Consider the following 18,812-nt stretch of genomic DNA (forward strand, 5'->3'; position numbering starts at 1 on the left):
GCATAAACACATCCTTGATTAACTGGCTTTTTTTCAAAGAAAATAGCAGTATTCTGCAGTATTTCCATGGTTTTCTGACAACCACTTGAGGTGGTTATGTGTATTATGATGCATGTTTAATTCAAATAGGAGATGAACTCAGAAAATTTATCAGCTATCCAAAGGCCTTGCCACAACTATATTAAAAGGCATGGGCAACTGTAAAGGCATAAAACTCCCACAAACATCTAAAGACTAAAGAAGGCATTGGTATATTTTGTCAAAAGACAGTAAAAGAATACATTGTTAAGATAAAAACAGCAATTAAAGAAATAATGTGAAATTGTGAAATCAAACAAAAAACACAGCTATAGACAACTCAAAATTTACACAATCTGAAAATGGGGGAGTAGAGTAATTGTGAAGAACCAGGAGAAGAGTAATGAACAAAATAAGATTTCATGTAGACAAATGAATGCGAAAAGGAAAACAAAGGAAATTATTGATAGCATAAAACGACACTCAGCCACCAGGAAGAACAGGATATGGGAAGAGCACATTTTAAGGCACATCAGCGATTTTTTGCCATGCCGATTGTGCTTTCATACCTCTCTCAGAGCCAGGAGATTGGCAGAGAACTTGCACAGATAATAACATTAGAGATGGTTATCCAGATATTCTACCACTTTCACCTTTTCAATGATATTGTGGGATAGTTATTCCCATTTTATAAAACGAAAAAAGACAAACATAAAATCATGAGCTGCCTCCAAAGATGTGTTTGGAGATTTTTCCTCCAATGAGCCCAAGCCATTTTAAGCACAAAACAAACCTTTCTTAAATGCTTTTTGATTTTACCGCACTTACTAACATGCTACTCAATTTTAGCAAACTTCAAAAAAAAAACCAAACCACAAAACAAAAACAGAGAGGGAGAAGAATCTCAGATTAACAGAATTGTAAGAGGTCTCCTGAATACTGGGGTATTTGCTCTTGTTGCTGTACTTTTTGAAGAAGAGCTCATACAACTGAAAACCACACTTGGTTAGTGATGGGGCAAGGCAAGAATAATGTGTCCTTCTGGTGCTGACAAACCAATATTTCTGAAAGAGGTTGTGAAGTGGAAGGACAGTGTAAAATTAATAGAAACTGGATCAAATTAAGAAAAACAGGAAATATTTAATTTGACAATAAAATAAGGAGAATGCTACAAATTACTATGATACTTCTGCCTATGATACTTCAGTTTCTGTGAACTTGTATTCTTCCATGGACAAACCTGAAGATCAGCTGAACCTCAAGAACAAATGAAAAGTATAAAGAGCATAAATACGAACACACACAGCTTTCTACAGATGTAAACCTCATGAAGTTCAAACAAAGGCCAACTGCAAGGTCTTGCACGTGGGTTGGGGCAATCCCAAGCACAAATCCAGGCTGGGTGGGGAATGGATGGAGAGCAGCCCTGAGGAGAAGGACTTGGAGGTGCTGGTGGATAAAAAGCTGAACATGACCCAGCAGTGTGTGCTGGCAGCCCAGCAGGCCAGCCATGCCCTGGGCTGCATCCCCAGCAGTGTGGACACAGGGTGAGGGAGGGGATTCTGCCCCTCTGCCCCGCTCTGCTGAGACCCCCCGGGAGTCCTGCGTCCAGCTCTGGAGCCCTCAGCACAGGGCAGAGCTGGAGCTGTGGCAGCGGGGCCAGAGGAGGCCCCAGCCATGATGCGAGGGCTGGAACCCCTCTGCTGGGAGGAAAGGCTGGGAGAGCTGGGGCTGCTCAGCCTGGGGAGGAGAAGGCTGCGGGGAGACCTTAGAGCAGCTGCCCAGTGCCTGGAGGGGCTGCGAGAGAGCTGGGGAGGGGCTGGGACAAGGGCAGGGAGCGACAGGACACAGGGTGATGGCTTTAGACTGAAAGCGGGCAGATTTAGGTTAGATATTGGGAAGAAATTCTTCCCCCTGAGGGTGGTGAGGCCCTGGCCCAGGCTGCCCAGAGAAGCTGTGGCTGCCCCCTCCCTGGCAGGGCTCAAGGCCAGGTTGGACGGGGCTTGGAGCACCCTGGGCTGGTGGAAGGGTCCCTGCCCATGGCAGGGGGGTTGGAATTGGCTGGTATAAGGTCCCTTCCAACCCAAACCGTTCTACGATTCTAAGATTATTCATTACGGCTATTTTTTTTCAAATATCCAATGTGGAAGGGGGAACTCAAATAAGGAGAGGAGAACAATGCAAGAAGTAAAGACCTTTCTCTACTTCTTGAGGTTTATCTTGAATACAGTTAAAAGCAGAAACAGCCATTTGCTTCTTGCAGTAATGAAGAGCACTTCAACACAAAGCTGGTGCTCCGTAACTTGCACTCACGTAGCACTTGTTTGCAAGATGGGCAGTCAATCATGCTCATCTTTGGCAACTGCCAGACCTCCACGCACACTATGCACTTCAACTGGGGCAGCTGCTACCCTATTTCGCACAAAAGGAACCTGGTAATTACAGCCTTTGAAGTGCTCTTTGCTCAGCAGGAAACACGTTCAGCATATTATCTTCTTTATGCACCTACTGCCTCTCATTTCTGTTTTCTGGGACAGACTTACAAACATTCTGAAATGATTATTTCTAATTCCATGTTTTGTTCTGCTTATTTTCTTGCAAGTTGTGTCTCTCTGTATCAGCCCTAGTTTTCCTCACTGGCCGCCATCGGGGTTGAGCACAAAACACAGACAAGCACGCCTCGCAGCAGGCTCCCGAGGCGAATGGGAAACGTCGAGATCAGGAGCATCGTCACAACCGTGCCACGGCTGTGCCTGCAGCACAGGCACACATACAGAGAGTCTGGGCTGAGGATGGCACGTATGGATCGATGTATCAATACTAATTCTTCTCCATTATATTTCTACCCTGCAAACTGGGAGATACCATGAACTGTATTGGAGGCCACAGGGGAAGCTGATTATTTTCTGCATGATTTTGTAGCATGCTTCCCCTTTGTGTATTCAGCCTTTTGTTTGTCCTGGATGGTGTTTGGAAAGAGACTGGATGTAGATTTTGATAATAAGGATTTTTGTGATCAGAAGCATGTGAAAAACACTAACTCTAAAGTCTTCACTACTCAGATAATGAAATATGAAGTTTCCCAAGGCTTTTAGGAGTTTCTTCTCCAAAAAAGTTGGTATTGGTCTTTACAGAAAGCACTTAACCAACGAGACAGAGCACATCAGTTTCCAAATATACATACTAAACTTGGCTCTTTCTTCCTATCTTGTAATTTTCTTCAGTTTACTGAGCATTTTGGTGCCATGTAACTGCATCAGCTAGAGCCATTTATCTTTTTAGATTTATTTTCCTCCAAGGGTGTGTGCAATTCATAAATTTCCTACTCTTGATTCCTCCTTTTCCTCCCCTCAAAATCCTTTCGTTTTCAAGCATTTCTGTTTTATCATCATTTACAAAGCTATGAAAGACATACTTCTCTTGTATTAATAAAAACATTAAGCCTAACTATTAAAGCTCAAAACCAGATTTGGTATAGAATTATCACTACACATTTACGTGACAATTATGCCACCTGACACAGGTATGTCAGCAGTCTTCAGCAGACATCACTAACATTCGCCGCTTCTGTTTGTAGCTGGAGTTTCTGACCTTCAGTCATTGACTCCATGAGAAGCTCTGTGGAGCAAGACGAAACAAATGCCTGATTTGAAGCACGGATACTTAAGGACAGAACCGTGATTTGAGTATGTTAAAGGAAAAGGATGAGGAATAAAAGCAGCAGTCAGTATCACAGTCAAAAGACCACAGAAATTACACTTTTGCTAGAGACCCAAAACTAATTTGAGCACACAGTTTTGATATGTTGTAAAGCAACAACATGAGATAGCAGCTTACGCAGTGCTTAGAAAAACACCATAATCCTCTTACCGGTGACACAGGAAAAGGGAGCAGATTTATGCTGGAAGGAATTAGATCTTCTCTCTTTGGAAAGTGCTCTTGAATTGCTCGGTTCATATTTTTCAGCAGTAATAAACATTTTATGCAACTTTGGATTTATGCCTTCCGGAATCATACGTGGGTTACGCTGGTAGAAATGCAGCATTTTGTTTCCTGAAATAGCTTTGTGGATGCTCCTTTTGTTAGACTGGCTTTGATTGTAAGTCTGTAAAAAAGAAGATAAATCATATGTTGTTGATTGTTTTTTTTCATGACTTGATCAAAAGTATAAGAACACCTGAGTGTCTGTGGGGTTTCTCATTATTTTATGTTCTGTCATCACAATGCTTTTTGTTACTTATTCTTTTTTCTTTTCTTCCCCAAACACTGCTAAAACCAAGTATGATGCAAGGCCCTGAGACCACATTCCCTCTTCTGTGAATATCACGAATTAGGTCACCATAACAGCTTGTTCAAGTTCTTGAACTCGAGTTCAAGACTTTCAGTGTGCTTCCATATTATGGTAACCAAAGCAGAGAGAGGAAAGGAACAGAAGGACATCAACGAGGAAACAAAGCAGTAAGTTTGTATTGAAAATCTGATAACGAATACATTAAAGCATAGCTCTTAAGTTATTTTTCTTTTTTTCTTTTTTAAAGAGCTTCTATACTAAAATATCTAAGTGGAATTAAATTTGAATTATCATCTTTTTGTGCCTACGTAAAATAAAAAGCAAGGAAGTACCAAACAACAGTGATTGTTCTTTAGTGGCAAACAATACAAAATATAAAACAATGTACAGCTTTTCACACTCTGTAAATAGATCAGAAGTAGGCACAGCACTTGAGAGAAAAAGAAACGCAGCCCTTGCCTATGAATTTACAACTGCAATAGATACAGGGATGATGGAAAATAGATTACACCAGAAACAAAGAAAGGAGGTCAAACAAAAACAGGCATAAGTTTATTTGTTAATGTCATACATGATCCAAGTCCTTTTAATTACACTGCATTTTACTGTGCAACAGAGAAACCAAGGCAAACATGGAGAAACTAAGGAAAGAACCCGCTCCCCCGACCCGAGTCTTTCTTGTCCTACTGCTCTTCTCTGAGTCTCTGTGACAGGTCACCGATGGAGACAGCACGCCCAGGTAGGACTGTATGGCAGCTACGTTCTTCTGAGAGAGATGCTCTTTGGAAGCCAGGATTAGAGGAGACGGACACAAGAAGGTGCTCTCTGAATAAAACTGGAAGAGGTTAACAGCTAGCTCTAATAAACTGTCCCTCAGGCATTCCAATGAATATCTTTTAAATCCTAGAACAAGCACACAAGTCTTTTTATGGATAAAAATTTATATTACCAAGCCCATTGCTTAACAGAACGGCTATGTTGTTGTTCCTGAGACAGTATGTTTCCTTTTCCTTTCTTTCACAGAGAGTGTCAGCTTAGCCTGACACTTAGGAGCGGGAGAGGCTGCGAGCTACCCTGTGCCTCTGAGCCCTTCTCTTCCTAAGGGTTGAAATCTGCAGCCAACAGCTCCCTTCCAGGCTGATGCATGTGCAGCTGAGCTGTCACAAGACGTTAAAAAACCCAAATTAAAACACAGCACATCTGGGAATACGGCCGGACTAGAGAGGCAGAAGATCTGTAAGCTGAACACTCAGGGAACCCAGGGCACGAGCAGGGTGCAGGCGCGGGACGTGCAGTGGGACAGCTGAACAGGGCAGGGAAACACCCGGGGAGGAGAGGACTTGAACAGAGTAATAAACACTTCTGTAATTCAAAGTCCTGTCAAACTTCAAACTGCCAGGCCAGTGTCTACCAATTTTTCCCAATAAAAGTTCTCCAAAAGCTTTATAATTGACTTGAAGTGGTCTGAGGTTTAAAAAAAAAAGAAAAAAAAGAAACACCAAACAAATGCCCACAAATTAATGTGAGACCATTAATTACTTCACTGCAAGTTATGTGATGGGGAAGAATCTCCACATTAACAGATCTGGAAGGAGACTCAATCAAAAAAAAACCAAACCACCAAACAAAACCAAAAACCCAAGCATACACAAACAAACAAATCCAATATAATTCAACAATTACATTTATTTCATTATTTCAAAACAAAAAAAATTATAGTAAATTACTATCCTACCTGGGGGAAGTTTTTGCTTCAAAGATTTCTGGGAAATTCTGAAGAACCCAGTAATCCAAACACTTGAGTGAATCTCCAAGGAATTTAAGGGACCTTTTTAATATCCCATTACAGAACACAGCACAGTAGTAACCAGTCTTCATAAGCAGCATGAGAAAATATCTATTTACCATTATCATTCACTTATATAATTTTTAACTCTCTTCCCTTCAAAGCAGCTTTCTCCCTCAGGCAGGATTCTTTGGACCTTCATTTAGAATTTAATCCATTCTACCAACAAATTTAAACTAGAGGCACAACATCGACTGGAATAAATGAAATCACAGCAAGACTCTGAAATTTCGGGTTTACAATTAGCTTACACAGATCTCATCCTTCTGTGTCATGAAACCTGATCCAACTCAGAACCAGCCTCCCAAGCAAACCAAAACCAGCGAAGAACAAAATCCATTTTCAGCCAGAACAGTGAGGTGCACCCTAAAACTGGCTTGCATCCCACCAGGGGCTGCACGATGAAACTGCAAAGATGCAGATTCATACTACTTACTGGGCAACCGCTCTCCCCAGCGAGCGAGCCACCAGCGGGGACGGCCTTGCCTCCCCCTGCCCAAACCCTGCCCCACCAGCTCCCGTGGCTCAGCCCTAGCAACCGGGCGGCTGCGGGGTGAAGCTGGGCAGGGGGCTGGTACAGCTGAAGATCTCCTTCCCCAGCTCACAGCTTAGATTTCCATGGGTACCTCAGTTTCCCAAGGGGCAGCCTGCACTCAGAGACGATTAATTATACTCTGAGTTGAGTGCTGAGGGTTCAGGAATTTAGCAAAAGTAGATTTCCACTTAAGCTGATCTCTTCAGACCTCACACGCCAAGTCTGCTACGGCTAAGTACCTGCCTGCAAGCGCAGTGTCAGCAGTTCAGAGCAAGACACTTCCAGCCCTTCCCGCTCTCACCCGTTGTTCTGTACTCTTGGCAAAATCCCTGTATTTTCTGCGGCCCAGGTTATCATTTATAAAATAAGTGTTACTAGGAACAAAGGCTTGAAGCCCTTCACACCGAGCGAGTGCACATATTTTTAGAATATTGTGGGCTATTGCACTTTCCTGTTGGGACAGTTAAAATGTTGCTTTGAGTGCTCAGGATCACCGTGATTTTTAATGCATGGTACATAGTTTCCTGCAGCAGGCTAAACGAGGGACTTGGTTTTCCCAGCGAGAAGCAATCTACACACTCACCCGTTCCTCCCGCCCTTCGGCGAGGATGACAACGATCCTGCCCTGCCGCCTGCGCCCCGTTCGGCCCATCCTTTGCACAAGGCGAACTGGGCTTTTCTGAGCATCAAAGCAGATGATGAGGTCAACTTCTCCAATGTCCAAGCCTTCTTCCCCGACACAGGTAGACACCAGAGTGTTATACCCACCTTCACGAAAGCGTTTTACCACCTGGATGAACGATTAAAATGAGATTCAACAGGTATGCCAGAAGGCCCCTTTTTGTATTTTTTTCTAGGTTCAGAGAGAAGTTGAAAAAATTAATTTAGATTTTAAAATTACAAAACTTAGACTTTCTGAATTTGTCAACTACTACATCGTGACCAAATACCATGCACTAATGTTGTCAGCATCAACATACCAACTCTTCGATTCTAAAATAAAGGAAAAAAAGCACACCTTATTCTGACTCCAACCATGGCATTCTTCTACAACTGATCTTCCCAACTTTGCAATTAATTTTTTTAATTATTTTTTTTAACTTTGCTAGATCAAAATTTAAAGAAATATCTTAATTTTTCTACCTACAAGGAAAAAAACAAAAAATCCCCTAAGTAAATATTTGAATATTTCCCCAGATTTTCAAATATACAAAATTCAGCATTTGTTAAGATATTGTAAATGTATAAAATATTTCTACTTATACATTCTGTGCAGTAAGCATAATTTTGGATACTCTGAAAGCAATTGAACAACACAGGAATTTACTAATGCCACTTTAAAGCTCAGTCACAGCCACACAATCTATATTGATACTCATGTACTATTTAATTAAAACTCTTTATCGCTGTTTCCTAATACAAGTCTCATCTTTTCTTTACCTCAAGTTGTTCCTTCTGTGTGAAGCCCTTCGTGTTCTTTCCTGTGGAGTGGCCAACAAACGTCATTACTCTGACAGCCGGACTGAGCCGGGAAAGCATTTCTGCAATTTCTTGCACGCTGTCTCGAAACGATGAGAAGATCATCACTCTGGTGTCCACAGCATCCACAGATGTGCTTTCAGTTGTGACTTCATCTGTTTAATTTTAAAAAGCCAGAAAAGCATTTTTATTCCCAATTAAATAATCACCGGTAAACAGTAATGGCAGGTCATCCCATAAGTTACACATTCACAGCTCTCATCTCATTTACTTGGAACATTTTGTCCAAGTATACTGCATTTCATTTTTTTCATAGGAATTCTCTTTAAAAGAAATTTCATCAAAAAAATCTTAAGTAAACAAATAAAAAATCCAACAGTAGAAAAAACTGACAATTAGGAACCTCAGCCTTTTTTAGACCAACCTCTCAGAAAATGCTGCGAGACAGAGCTGCTCAAACAATTCCTCACTGGAATCAAAGTGGTATTCTATTTTTGTGGAATTTACACCAACTATGGTGAGAATGCCTTATACCTGAAGTACCATTATTAACGTTACTTTGAAAAGCTCAGGTTTGATGGTAAGTGTCATGAAAGCAAGCTTAAGATGCCTTCTTCCAAACAGTCTCCAAGGTGACTTGTAAATCTGCTACTCAGATGCCCAGAGTTAGACGAGGTTAGCAACATACAGCAATAAAAACACTGTTACCATTAGTCTAGGATATAGGATACAGCATGGTGGAGTAAGAGAGATGTGTATCAGCTGTCATCACAACTGGTTAGATCTCTCATTTCAATAGCAAGGATACCTTCTCCCTTCTCAAAGAAAAGGGAAAAATAATTCCACTGATACACGGTTTCTTAGCAAGGCACCTTCCACCAAAAACACATTTCTTCTGTTATACCATCATGGATTTTGTCTGCTGGGTACACAACTTATTTTTTTTCTTTTTTTTTAAACACATAAGGGTATCTGCTTTCATGGGCACAACCGAAAGCCGTCTAAGTGACATGCAAGTCTTGAACAGTCAGCTTCTCTTTAACCTATCCAAAGACTCCAACAACATGCTACGAAGTAAATCCCTGGTGTGTTAAAAAAGAGAATCTCTGAAAGGATCTAATGAATAACTGAAACTGGCACAGCTTGCTGCACTACCTAGACACAGCCCGCAGATGAAATCAAATAGATTTCCACAGATAAAGATCTCCTCTCTTACACAGTTCTTCACAAAACACCTTTATCTCATTAAAACAAAGGTTAGACAAGGAATGAAGTGTCTCAAGAGCGAATGTGTAAAAAGATGTTTCCCTGAACACATGATGAGCAGTCACTTGGTGCTTGACAACGGTTTCATGCTATGCCTGTAATTCCAGCATCCAGCTGTTTCTTGAAGTTAAAGCATTAAGGGTAACAAGTAAGTATATGTATCTTTCCGACCAACTATTCGAAATTCAGGATTGGTTTCCAGTCGTGCATATCGACAGGCAGAAACGCAGCTTAAGTCAAAAAGGAGAAGCTGAAGCTACTCGTTTTCCCCATTTCTTTTTAAGATGAGCCCTGAATTCACAGGTAGGTTAAGAAGATGGCTGCCTCTGGTCAAAACAAATTTCCCTCCTGAGGTTGACAACTGAGCAGCTTAGCCCAGGGGATGTCCAGCGCTCCCTTCCAACTCGTCTAAATCACTCTCGGATATTCTCCTGCAGTGTTTCAGCACACTGCAGGTGATACAGGAGGTCATCTGTCAAGCACAGAAAACAGTCCCCAGTGAAGGCCTAGGAATGAAATGGTGAGTATGATTCAGGATTTCTAGCTAGAAACCAGACAATTGCAACACTGCTGTAAATGTGTTCTGTATAATTTGCCATCATGAGCAGGCTGACAAGCTATATATTCCAGAATAAGTGCAGGTTGTATATATTTTACACAAGCTCATATTATTCTCTTCCACTAACTTTATTCTGAACACCATTATTTTGCACCTATTTTTAGCATATTCTCATGACTTGAATAGCGATAATACTCTGTAGCATCTGTCCCTGTATTGTAAAAAAATGTTATACTGCTGCCATTGCCTCCTTGACCTTTTCCAAAACCAGACTCCAAGACATTAGCAGCCCATAATCAATCTGACAAGTAATCCAGGTAGGGAAGATTAGCTGGAAGAAGCTCATTGTGCTGAGCCAACATTTCTTCAGGGCTGGCCAGAGTGTTAGCTTGCACTTACTCGAATTGCTGTTTGATGGCAAGTGTCGTCAAATAAAGCTCTTCAAAAGTTCATCTTGCAAAGCAGTGGCAATAGCTACGTGGTCAGGAAGCTCAAACTTAACCTGGTCAATCACTAGTTATAAATGGTTCAGAGTTTGCACAGGCAACTTGGCACTACTCCCACAAATTTTCATATGTGAGGTTTCATTTCAAGTGGAAGAAAAAAAGCTAGTGTTGATCCTGATATGGCTGATGACAAGTTATTCACACTCTCCTTTTCTATCTCAAATGTAGGGCTTTTCAAGGAAAATGCCTTGCAGAAGTAGTTATTGGGTTTAAAAACTAAACAGGCATGAACACAGTAAATTATGATTCAGAGTAGTTCAGTAATGCATAATTGGAACAAAGCAGAGTGAAGTGCAGGGGTTTTGTTTGCTTCAGTTTTGTGGGGTTTTTTTCCCTAGAGATACTACACACTGGCATGAGTTCCTGAAACAAATGCCGAATGCATTTTCCACTGCCCACATAATGATTCAGGCTTTCACTTCAGAGCCTTCTGATGGAGCAAAGACACATGTGAGTATGTTTGGAATCGTAATAAGTACTCAAGTTTTTATTGACAGACTCCTGATAAATTCTTGTTTGGAGGAGTGCGAAATCAGGACACAGGTGTGTACTCTATTCAGTCAGAGTCCAAAACCAGAATTTCGGGTGTAGCTACTCATGTATCTGTGCATTGAGTTTACTTGCAAGAAACACAGAGTAAGGGTAGAAATACATGGTTTGGGTTATTGCTCAAAAGGCATCATCAGAGACACTATGACACAGTGAATAATAAGGCAAATAAATAAAATCCCAGTGTCTCACTATTTCTGTCAACTGCCCAGTGCATTTGGGTTGGAGATGTGTAAGCTTAGGAGACACAAGCTGGAGCTTACTATGTTGCCTAAGTTACTAGAATGCCTCCAACTTTGTGATCAGACTTCAAATTGTATAGTGCTTTCTGGCCTTCCTTTATAAACAAATGTCTCAGGACTGCTTAATTGTACTTGTTTTAAATTTAACTACGTGCATCTAGAGAATTGACACTGCTTTATATCCCCTGTGGCCTTTCCTTGTATGTTACTCACAAGGTTACAGGGATCAGGAACAAGGAATTCCAGCAAGAAAACCTAACTTACCTAGCTCAAGATATGACTAGATATGCTACCACAGCTCGCCAATTATGCTGTAAAAGATTACGTATTTCTTCCTGCACAGTTACAGTAATTTTCTATTTACTATGATAAAGACTTACAATTGATACCTACTCACGTCTGAGGTTGACACACACAGGCACAAAACACAAAATCAGAACATTTGAATATTTATTACCTGTTAGTAGCATTAACAGACATGTCTGACCAACACTGAAAGGAAAAACATATCTGATGGGATTCATATGACAGCAAAATCCATGCTATCAAAGGAAGATGGAAGAGTATTCAATATGAAACTTAACGTAACTCCAGTACAGAATACAGAATGTGAAAACAAAAGGCAATAGCTTAGAAAGATGCTGTTACAGGAAACAAGACAGAGGCATGTAAGGAGGCAGGGGGGACAGAGAGAGGTATGGATGGAAAGAGGAAAAAAGAAAAAAAAAGAGAAAAGTAAATTGATTAAATGCATTTAGATGTATTATAAAGTAATAAAAACAGAAATGATGAAACTTAAAAGTTGCCTACTAGAAAGTAGCAGTCATTTAAAGTGTATTCTGAAAATCAAGTAACTAATATAGAAGAAAAAAAACCCCACAAACCCACAAAACAAAAGGGTAGGTCAGAAATTCTCAGGACTTCACAGAGCACAAAGATCCAGACCAGGAAAAAGTGAAGTTGCAAAAAACATTGTTGTTACTGATGTCATCACTCCAAAAGCAACACCTGGATCGAGAAGCTGAAACTTCCTAAAACCAAAGACATCTCAATGATTCAGAATGTTTTGCTTCATAATCTCATGCTACTGTATGACATATTTTTGTTCTCCCTTTCGGTCAAGATGAAAAGAATGAGAAAAAGATGAATGTAATTGAAGGTTTTAAATGTTGAATCAATGCCTCAGAGTTTGTCGTTCTTAGCAACAGGCTGGATATCAGAACTTTTATCCTTCAGCTCCATAACTATGTTGCACCTAACTTGGCAGGAGGTAACGCTAGCCCTGCACTGAGAGATGGTTTCCAGAACAAATTCTCTGACTACGAAAATCATGAGGCACAGTACCACTAGGAATGAGTTTACCATCACTGTTTTACTAAGCTGTTAGAACAGTCTATATCAAATCAATAACGACAGCTTATAGAATGTTTTTTCTTAAAGAAATTTTATGGTATAGTTCTTCTAAAGAGGACTCTTCCACACTGAAAATACACAAACACACAAAACAATAAAGAAGCACTTGAACAAATTAATAAATGAATAAGATACTACTTGTTTTCATCCACAGGTTCAACTGTCCCGATACTTTTTCCTTTGAGATGCTGGTACTTACCAGAACACCCCTTCTTCCAGGATTTGAAGTGTTCTATTACAATTTCCTCCAACTTCCTTAATTTTGGATGACTGTAGATAAATTCCTTTTTATTTTCAAACACTGAAAAGGAAATAAAGAAATTACAGATATAAGTAAACCCGCAACATGTATGAAGGTTTACATTATACATACATATATATACACATAGTAATTCCCTGAGTCAGACACGGAAATTCCTGAGACCAGTTCTAACTGCATTCACCTAAACAAATTAGTAAACTACTTACAGAAGCAGATGTGTTAAATCAAGTTTTTGAGAAAGTGCTGTTACTGTTACAGTCACACTGTAAAAGATACGTAGTCAAACAGTAATATTTTAACCTTTCATTTTACATCAAATTAAAAACTTCAAACATAGGAAGCTTGTTTGAAGGTAGCTAAAACCACTGAGAGAAGATAGACAGACAGACAGACAGACAGACAGACAGACAGATAAGAGTCTGGGGAAAATGATGTGGAATAAAGAACGCTAGCTGTGTGTATCACAACTAATAGCTTCCTGCATCTACAAACTGTGTAGCGGTATCTACTGTTTCATGTAAACTGAAAGTAAATGTTCTGTCCCTAAAAGGGAAACACTGACCTGTTTTACTCTTGTAAACATTTCCATTTGCTGAAGCCAGAGGTGTGTCTGAAAACATGTCTCTAAGCTGCTGATAGAGCTTCATGAAGTCCTCATTACGACCAAGTTCATTCTTCGTACGGGTTAACCCTTTTTGTAAAAAGTTGAAATATCTTAGTATTTAATATCTAGAGTGAATATAATTTTTGCTATCCAAAAGACAAGCTTTCTCAGAAGCAGCAGGCTCCTTTCAAGAGCTGAAAGATACACGTTAACTTTAGAATATGTAATAAACATTGTTTGGCATCAATATATTTTCAGGGAAGATGGCATTACAGAATTTAAACATCGTTGTAGGTCCCTTCCAACTGAAATATTCTATTCTGTTCAAATATTCTCTTCTAGTCAAATATTCTATTCTATTCAATACCAGGCAGAGATTTAAGTAATCTGAGGAACTGTGAAATATGTTACATGCTCTCCAGTGCCTGTGTCTAACAACAGCGCTACGCCATCAGAAATGTAAAAATCTGCATATGCAAAAGCAATAAATTGTAAAAATGTCAAAAGCATAAAATGAATGAAGAATTATTCGAACATGCATCCCATAAAAACATAATCTGTGGATATTCTACAAGATGAAGCAAGCACTGTATGCTTTTGGTTCAGATGACAACAAGGCAGTGTCATTTTAATTAAGCAGTGCTGTAGGAGAAGTAGCTTTTGTAAATTACCACACAGTTACACAGCTAAGTGTAAGCCACAACGAAGAAACCCGAGAGCCACGCCATGGAGTAATGTGCACAGCTGGAACCTTCCCCTCCCACATCCAGTGTTTAAAAGAAACTTGCAGTTAAGACTGACATTGCCATGTTGAAATCTGTCCCCTCAGAAAAGATGTCAGTACCAAACCAGGTCTTCCAGATGGCAATGACAACCCAACAGGTCTAAAAATGACTGTGGAGAGTTGCAAGAGGCTCACAATAGTCAGTGACAGAACTAGGAAAACAAACGGAGGCCAGAATAGAAAGTACTATTGCATCACTGTATGAATTCATGCTGTGTCCACATCTGGAATAGTGTGCACGGTTATTATCATCTCATTTGAGAAAATGAGAAGAGATACAGAGAAAGACAATAATAACTTTATATTTTGCTTCATAAGCATGGAAGATGTTGCACAGCTGGGATAGAAATTCTAGTGTGATGTGTCCAAGTCTGTAATCTTCTGGCAAAGACACTGAAAACTCATGCATACATGAGTTTTGCTATAGGGGGAGGAATTGCTTTACAAGATCAAACTTTTTCTCAGTCTAAATCGCTTAATGGTTACTCTCTGCCTCTCTAGAGATATTACTGCCACTTACGCTGAGTTCTGCTTGTGCCTTTTTTTGTCTTCCAGAAATGCTGCGATATAAACACGTTTTCTTTCCCACATGTACTCTAACACTGTACTAACATATTTCCAACAGGAATGAAGGGGAAAAAAAATGCCAATTACATCTGCAACCCATCCACTATATACGCTGTTTTGTGTGAAACTAGCCATGCAGATGAGGTAAATTGAATGAGAAGGAGTGGAGACAAGAGGAGGGATGTTTCTTAAGACGTTTCACCTTTTGATCCATCCATAATTCCACCAAGGTAGATAAATAACGACCGTAATCCCATTTGCAGCAGCAGCTCATAACCATGATATAAACTGATACAAAGTGCAAAATCTCCTTCAATTATGCCTTGATGTATGCCCTGTGAAAGCAAAACAGACCCACCACTGAATTAGGAAGTCGATGAGCAGCAGGAATCCTACAGCAAATCTTCTGACAAAAATAAGAGTGACATCTCAGAAACAGCGCCAAAGCACAAACTGATGCACAGTGAGTAGTCTATCAAAAACTTCAGGAATCAGGTTACACAGCGCTTAATGATCAATGAAGGCAATCTTTTCCCACCTTCAAAATGATCTCCAAAACACCTGTATTATCTTCCAAGATTAGCTCACTACTTTACAAAGCAGCACCACTCAAAATCTGACAGGTGAACCATCCATCAGTATTTGGCAAAACAAGGCATTTCCAGCACATCTACCCAGGCTACAAAACAAAAGTCAGGAAGAATGGCTTGCCTAGTGTGAAGTGTATTTCCTAATGTTCTTTTATAGTTACACAGTTTTTTTTTCTTTTTTTAAGGTAATAGTCTTTTTTAAGTCTGCAAAATTTGAACACTCCATGAGAATTTACAGAAAAATACATGTAATAACGTAGTTCTGAAGGAAAAGTGTAAACTTGGTAGTCAGTAATTACAACCGAAGTCTCAAAACAGTTTCAGTCTGGAAATGGAGTTCTTCATCTTTTCCGTAACTTTCCTCCATTAGCATCAAGAAATGCAGAACAAGTGGGCATATCCTATTCCAGGGCTAAAAAAAGAATGTTACAAAGGAAATTTAACTGAACATGGATCAGGAAACTTTGTGCGCTGTGCAGTACTACTATTTACTCACTACTTTAATAACATGACGGAGGGTTTTTTGAGGGTGACGGAGCCCTGGCCCAGGCTGCCCAGGGAGGCTGTGGAGTCTCCTTCTCTGGAGATATTCCAGCCCCGCCTGGCCGCGGTGCTGTGCAGCCTGCTCTGGGTGACCCTGCTTGGGCAGGGGGTTGGGCTGGGTGACCCACAGAGGTCCCTGCCAACCCCTACCATTCTGTAACATGAAATAAAGACATTTACCAGATTTTGTGAAGAAGGGTTTTTTCTGTATTGATCTCTTGCTAGAATTATCTGGTACTTCGTAAGGCTGGGAATATCCCGCCTTGCTAAAACTCCTATTTTAATCAGGCGTCCAGCAAATGTTTCTAGCACCTGCAAACAAAACACAGCAGAGTATCACAGATGTGAAGGTATGTGTGTTTAGTCCTTTGAAGTAGTTTTATTTGTACAGATCTTACACAACAGAACACAGGCAACTCATTCATTTTATCTGAAACATAGAATTTTTCAAAACAAACTGTACTGATTTCTGAATAATTTGTTACTGTACCAGATGACAACCTGGTGTTCGGCCTTACCTTAAGGTTCTCCATTATCAGGATGTTTCTAGGCTAATCTACAAAATTTTTTCCAAGACCAGTAGAACTATTACAACTTGGTTCCCTAAGGATTTGTGCCCTCCATGCTACAGACAAACACCCTCCTGCCCCATACCCATCAAATAACTGAGAAGTGGGAACACACACTGTGCTTTTGTAATTGTGCAAGTACTGACCGAGCAGAGAGGAAACAAAACGGGACGGGTAACCAGCGACTGCAAACTCCTGCTGCAGCTCCCTCTCTTGCTGGTAACCCTACCTTCAGCGGTGTTTCAGTCTCAGCAAAACTTGTATTCATCTTTGAGAAGCCTCAGTTATGGCAGGTGGAGGACTAGCCAACAGGTTAGAAGGCTGTGTGTGGAAGGGATGGGAGCAGGGAATGAGCACCCGGCAGATGGGCCCGGCACAGCAGGGTGCCCCATTTCCTTCGGAAGCCACGCCAACGGACAACTTGTTTTTATACATCACATGTACCTGCTTTCCACATCAGTGAAACAAGGGAACTGACCTGCACTAATTCATCTTAATCCTATTTTTCCTCTTTGTTTCTCAGCCTTAGGTGGTCAGGATTTTTTTCCATAGACTTAGTTTTGCATGAGCGCTAACTCTGTAATAATTGGAGTAATCAGATTTGTTCTACAAAAATTACTTTTCTGTTGGCCCACTTGGCTAGCAGCACCAAAAACATCTTAGTGCATAATAACGAGCTTCTCCAAAGGCAGTCTTGGCTTTGACAGCAGATAGCTCCCGATAGCTGCTTACATGCACAGCGTTTCCCAAGTCTTCCAGGCATTTTAACACCAGTTCAGCTGAACTGCGCCAAGAAGGCTATAGCATAACAAATGCTTAATCCCTTTATTGCTGCTCTTTCAGCCCACCAAAAATCAAGTCCAGCTGAACCAATAAAACCAGGTCTAACTTTCAGGCCTCAAACAGTACTGATCTAAGTACGCCTTCAGCGTGCGAAGACAAAATGCCCTAGCAGGCAAAGCAAGCCAACTGTAGAAGTGCAATGCGTGCTCATACACGCTCCACTTGTCCTCTTCACACATTCAGTGTATGCTGGGTTTTTAGAGCCTGCTAGGATGCACAAATATTGTTAACAACCATAATCTACTCATACCCTGTCAATGCAGGCGCAGCTTACTTTAACTTCTCTCTGCTTGCTTTGATTATTTTTATAATTTGGTATTCCTTTAGCTTCTTACTCTGTGTACAGTGCCCATGCGGCATTATGTGGCAAATCCTGAGAAAAGGGGTGGGAATAATTGCTGTCATCAACTACAGCAGCATTAATCCCCTAAGGAACCAACAATGCAAACAGGACTTCGGAAGGGTGAAGCAAAACTTCTGAAAGCACCACCCAAACTGCGGCAACAATGTGCTGGGGAATTTCCACACTGCCCACTCCATGCCTGCAGGTCTTTCAAAACCAGCTAGCCGGAGTCGGCAGGCTAAGCAGATTATAACAGCTAAAGGCTGCTGAGAAATATTAGAAATGAAGCCTAAATTCTGAGTGCTCTGGTGCCTCTTAGGTTGCTCCTCGTCCCTGCCGTGGGCCTTCAGACTGGGATACCACATCTCGGGCAGCTTGTCGCTTCTGCTCAGAAGAACCCGGCTCGGCTCCTCGGCTCCCGGCTGGCGTGGAAAGGGGCGACGCTGGCTGGAGCAGCTGGGAGGCCCCTGGGAGCAGCTCGGAAGCAGGAGGGAGCCAAGGAGCACTGCCCGCTCGTGTCTCCCGGGGGACCTGACGCCAGACCATCTGCGCCGAAGAGCCCCGAGGCACCCCCGAGCCCCGTCTTCAGGTTTGCCTTCACCTCCAGGGAGCCTGGGTCATGGCCTCGCACTGCTCCCTGGGGAAAGCAAAGTACAGCCAAGACACTCTGTCCCAGAGCACTCCTTCTAATTAAGACTAACGGATTAATTAGACCAAATAAACCACTAACACCACTGACAACAAGCAAACACCAATTGGAAACTACAACATTGCTAGTAATTTCCGAAGGAAAGCTAAAAAAGAAATCAAATGATCTTTTCTTAAAATACAGTCAAAAACATTCACCAAGCCACTTGGAAGTCTAAGTGTACAAGAAATTAATTTCTCCTATTTGGTTTAGTTTTAAGAGTTTAGAATTCAAAACTTTGTCTTTTACCAAACCGTTTGTTATTGTGTTGTTTTTACATCTGGCCTGTATCTGACAAGTCACTTTAAAAGGACA

At 41.0% G+C, this 18,812-nt stretch overlaps 1 protein-coding gene across 2 annotated transcripts in view; it reads right to left on the reverse strand.

The window, feature by feature from the left end:
- Window positions 1–18,812, reverse strand: part of FANCM (FA complementation group M) — an 81,872-nt gene that overhangs the window by 36,167 nt on the left and 26,893 nt on the right. For both annotated transcript variants that reach the window (XM_075427312.1, XM_075427311.1), the window contains 7 exons: window positions 16,235–16,366; window positions 15,124–15,256; window positions 13,529–13,657; window positions 12,904–13,005; window positions 8,131–8,324; window positions 7,274–7,480; window positions 3,889–4,123 (listed from right to left, as the gene is read on the reverse strand). In XM_075427312.1, the coding sequence (XP_075283427.1) occupies window positions 3,889–4,123; window positions 7,274–7,480; window positions 8,131–8,324; window positions 12,904–13,005; window positions 13,529–13,657; window positions 15,124–15,256; window positions 16,235–16,366 (1,132 nt within the window). The remainder of the gene's footprint in view (window positions 1–3,888; window positions 4,124–7,273; window positions 7,481–8,130; window positions 8,325–12,903; window positions 13,006–13,528; window positions 13,658–15,123; window positions 15,257–16,234; window positions 16,367–18,812) is intronic.

Source organism: Opisthocomus hoazin, chromosome 7 (assembly GCF_030867145.1).
Source record: "Opisthocomus hoazin isolate bOpiHoa1 chromosome 7, bOpiHoa1.hap1, whole genome shotgun sequence".
Lineage (NCBI taxonomy): Eukaryota > Metazoa > Chordata > Aves > Opisthocomiformes > Opisthocomidae > Opisthocomus > Opisthocomus hoazin.